Raw genomic sequence first — 4,875 nt, forward strand, 5'->3', positions numbered from 1 at the left:
CCCAAAGACAACACGATAACATGTTTTGAGTTGTTTGACACAACTAATTTGTTAAATGGGTCAATTCAAACATGACTCATTTAAAAAGTGAGTTGACAAGTTAACACGTTAAAAGTTACTAAAAATGTTAGTATCCAGAGTTTAAAGATAAAATGATTTTTTTAACAATAACTCACACTCTCTCTAGTTACTCCTAAAGTGCGCCCTTTTTAACAACCACGGGACTCGAACCCATAACCTTTCGAAGGGCATCCAACTTCTTGATATCGTAGGCTAAAGACCCTTTGGTTAATAAAAAGTGTTAAAGTTAATCTATACTTTGATTTTTATTTTTCCTTCGTCATTAATTTATAAAAATGAGCCTAAGTGAAGAAACAGAAGCCCGAACTGGATAGTCCGGACTTGAGTTTACCCCAGATGTGAGTCCTCCGGATAATGATATAACCAGATTCAAGCTAACGGCCTGCAAAACAGATCACCGTGAGTCTCGCTACGAGAAAGACACGATGGGGGGTCTTTCCGTAACCACCCTCTGGCGTGAGAATCAGTACTGTATTCTGATCGGAATAGTACAAGTACGAGTATATTGCGTAAGGCTTGAGAGTGTGAGTGTGTTTTCCTTAAGTAGATTGAGTTGGTATTTATAGCCGGAAGGTGAGGGAAGGTGATTGGTAGAGTTGTCACTATCGTAATATTCTTTTCTTCAACTGAATGGACACGTGTCGAGCCTCTATTAGATGTGACAGCCTGGACCCATCAATTATCTATGCACGTCGTGGGACGCCCATTACATGTCCAGGTGTCATCTTTCCATTGGCTGATGTCACTATTAGGTGGTTATGAAGGAATCTTCTAGAAATAGTTTGTTACAACTGTTCTTCCATATCACTTGGGGATCACGTGTGTAGGGAGTCCCCTATGTTGCTTGCGGGGTTCCTTCCGCAGATGCTCATTTGGTAATTTGCGGGTTATGGAGACCTCTGAAGCCTTTCTTTTATGAACTGTGGATGACTTTGCCAGTCCACGCGTTTATCTCGCGGATGCTTCTCAATGATCCGCAGATGTCCTCTGACGATCCACGGATCGGGTTGGAGATCCGCGGGTAGCTTTGTTACCCTACCTCTATACTAAGTGTCTCTTTTAAACTTTTTCGTCAGATTTTCACTTTAGACAATTAAGTTCTAACAAATCATTCCATAATCATTTTCATTCGTTTCTTTTGATTTCGAGCAAAATATATAAAAACTTTTTAAATGAGAACTAGGATAACTGGAAAAAAAAGACCGATAGCTTTAAGGACACTACTTACAACAAAAGTTCATTTGAGACAATACAACCAACTATTTAAATTACAAAAGTTCATTTGAGACAATACAACCAACTATTTAAATTGTTATCTAAGTGACTTGGTAGCAATTTAAACAATTGTTCAAAGTTTATTGGATTTTTTTTTTTTGAATGGTGGTTTTTTATTCAAATATAGAATGCTTGCAAGGTGCTACAACAAAGTACTTACAACACCTAAAAGCCATATCGAGTTTGTAAAATACAAATCAGATTTGCCTCATAGGGACCAATCCATGTCCTCCGCTTTCGTCCTATTGCTCTTTTTAATCCAAAGGAGCGTGTTCACCATGATAAGTACGTGTTAAAAGAAGTACTTTTTTTAACGAAGAGTACACACCACCTAAAATCTACTTCTAATATCAACCTGTTGTGACTTTGAGAGACTTTAGCCCGTACCATTTTGATGGGGAAAACATTTCATTGCCAAGGGGCCTCCGCCGATGGAACAAAGTACTTAGAAGAAATATACACCTTAAAGCCATGCCGACTATGTAAATTACAAATATTGGTTGCACCAAAGGAAACTAGTCTATTGATATTACTAACAGACGACTTGAAACTCAATCCGTACAGGAAATGATTTTAAGGCTAACATGTATATGTTTTGGTTATGGTTTAAGAGTTAAATCCGTCAAACTAAATTTTATCAACCCAACACAATTAACAAGTTATATAATTAGGGGGGGGGGGGGGTTGTAGAGGGGCGACTTTGGGGGTGGACCGTGGGGTGGCGGATAGAGGCGACTCCTATCCCGATCACTATTTATTAACAGAAAAAAGTTTTGCACACTTAAACGGCTAATCATAATCCAATAAACCTATTTAAAAGTTTAATTGTTCAAATATAATAAAAAAATCATTTTTTAAGTGCCAAATTTTTTTTTCGTTTTTAACCCAAAAGATTTGAACGATAATTGAGGTCGACCCTATACAGAATATAATGTGGTGTGGATCGTAAATAGGCCAATTCAATGAACCTATGAAGTGACTTAAGAAATTATTGATAAGATAGGTCAGTTGATTTTCTACGTTGTAGATATTTTGCGTGAAATACAAGTGAGTGATCACTTTTGAAACAAGTTGGTATAAAAGGAAACAATTAATTATCCACTATTTTATCCTCGTCGCCCTTCTTGTTCACGCATCCTAAACTTATATGAATTCAAATCACAAAATACAAGCACAAAAAAAACCCTATAAAATAAGTAAATACAAAAACAAAAACAAATCTTTTAGTTAAAACTTTTATTACAATGATCCCAACCATATCAAAATAGATGAGTAGAATCCATGATTCCTACAAACTTTGAAGGCCAAAACATCATCAAACATGACCCAAACGCTAAAGCTAAACAAATTCACTAAAAACATAATAATATTCCTAGCTTTCACTTTCACCATCTGTCTTATTGTTCCTTAATTTTCATGAAATTAAACCCAAAAAAGAGCATGTTGCCGGTATCTTCTCCTTCACGCCACCAGCACTTCCTTTATTGAAATCATATGCCTTTAATTTTGCCACATTCAACACTAAACAAAACGAACCCATCTTCAAAACCATCATCTTTACTGCTACTATAGTCTATAAATTCCCTAATTTCACTTTCTTTTAATACGTCCATTCTTGAGGTAGCCTGAACTCCGACATGGCCGCCGGAGGTTGTTGCCGGTGACTGTTCCGCCTCTGCTGACTCATAATCACACTCTGCCGGTGCATAATCTCCGCATCTACAAAATTATCAAATTTAATAAATTAATAATCACATTTTGTTTCTTGAAATGGTTAAATTCAAACTTACCGTGGTTAAACCGAACCTTGGATTCGCCTTCCATATTTTCCAGATTCAAATTCAAAGCCCGCACCAATCTATCTGGAAGTAAAACAGTAGAACAACCTGTATACATCCAAAACGCAAAACACCAAAACGACGTCAGATCTAGAACCACAAATTTAATTTAACAAAAAGACAAAATTAAGTACAAATAATCAATTAATTTTAAGAAACAAAATACCTCGTTTTTTGGCCGGCTCAGTTGCGGCTCCGGTCTGACGTGGCAAAAACACACCCGTACCGGAGGACTCACGTTTGGTGTTATTAGGGTTTCCGAGAAACACCGCCCGCATACCCGTACCCGGGTGGCGTTGCGGCGGCGGACCACTTCCAATTCCACTCCGGGATCTGTTCACCATCATCATTTGCATGTACTGTTTTGCAATTTGTTGCTGCTTCAACTTCTGAAACTGAACAAAAAAACAAAACATAAATTATTAAATATTTAAACTAAAACTTAATAATCAAGAATTTGTAAGTACCGTACTCACTTGAGCCACTTGAAGTTGCTGATAATGGAGGTCATGGGTTCCGATGTTGTTAGGATTATAGTACCGTGAAGCAGCTTCTTCAAGCATTCTGATCCGAGCAAGTTCTCCGGCGGCGGCGTAAAGCAGATCCCAAGAAGTTTGCTTCCGGTTATCCTCCGGCGGCGAAGAGCAGTTGGGGCTTCCTCTGCTCGACCCGTATTTGCAGCCACACAGCGTAGATTGCGGCGAACCAGCCACGACCCCTGTCGCCTATTTCCACAACAATAAACCCCCAAATTAGTAAACCCATGAACAAGTTTCAAAACAAAAAAAAAAAGCCCAAAAATGGGTGAAAACGATACCTTAGAGTAGTCGTTGTCGAAGTTGAAATTAGCGAGGTTTCGGGTCAACCCGTTAACATAATAATCTTCTTCGTCGCTTTCTGTGTCGGGAGAAGTGAGATTTGGGTAAGCGTAAAGGTTAGAAGTAGGTTTTGCGGTGGTGAAATCCATGAGTATGTCTTCGTCGGTAAGGAACTCCGGTGGCAACCAGAACTCGCCGTCGGCTAACTCTTTCTCCATGGATTTTGAGTGAGTGAGAGTTTTGGCGGGGGATAATTAGGGGTTCACACAGTTCCTTGAGATTTGAGAGAGAGAGAGTGAAGGGATATTATTTAATTCAAGGAATGGAGGAGAAGTGTGAAGTGTTGGGGTATAAATAAAGGTGTGTTTGGGGGAGTGAAGGGCACGCGCCCACAGGAGAATGTGGGGAACAGCGGGATGGATTTCTGCTCTGTTTGCTTTTCTGCAAGGCGAGGGAGGGAGGGTATGCAACTTAAATTAAAAGCCATTGGATGGATATACGGGTCGGGTGGGTGCTTCACTATGTGAATACTCACCCACTTGCATGTGGTGAGATCACCAAATAATATATACCTACCTGCCTGCCTTTTCTACTCAAATTTTATTTTTCTTTTATTCTGAATATTCCAAAAAAAATAATATAAAGAAAATATTGTGTAAGTTATAAGGATAGGTGTGGTGTGAAGGTTATTTAGTGACAGAATTGTATGAAAACAAGAAATTATATTGTTTTGTGGTTTTAAGCGCATATGGATGAGCATGAATGAGAGTGTAAACACCGTCATGTAGGCGTTGTGTATAGGTTATGTGTATAGAACTCACGTGTCTAGTAGGTGTATCCGTCATACTCGATTAAGGGATCAT

The 4,875-nt window shown here is 38.7% G+C and overlaps 1 protein-coding gene across 1 annotated transcript; it reads right to left on the reverse strand.

Moving 5' to 3' along the window:
• Nucleotides 1-2,950: 2,950 nt before the first annotated feature.
• On the reverse strand, nucleotides 2,951-3,494 carry LOC143538456 (uncharacterized). The gene is made up of 3 exons (XM_077032021.1): nucleotides 3,361-3,494; nucleotides 3,147-3,242; nucleotides 2,951-3,075 (listed from the first exon to the last, which is right to left on the reverse strand). The coding sequence occupies exons 1-3, from the start codon at nucleotides 3,470-3,472 to the stop codon at nucleotides 2,957-2,959; spliced, it is 327 nt and encodes a 108-aa protein (XP_076888136.1). The 5' UTR covers nucleotides 3,473-3,494; the 3' UTR covers nucleotides 2,951-2,956.
• Nucleotides 3,495-4,875: the final 1,381 nt, after the last annotated feature.

Source organism: Bidens hawaiensis, unplaced genomic scaffold (assembly GCF_021521415.1).
Source record: "Bidens hawaiensis isolate Kalapana, Puna unplaced genomic scaffold, B.hawaiensis_p1.1 tig00011632_1, whole genome shotgun sequence".
In the NCBI taxonomy this organism is placed as follows: domain Eukaryota; kingdom Viridiplantae; phylum Streptophyta; class Magnoliopsida; order Asterales; family Asteraceae; genus Bidens; species Bidens hawaiensis.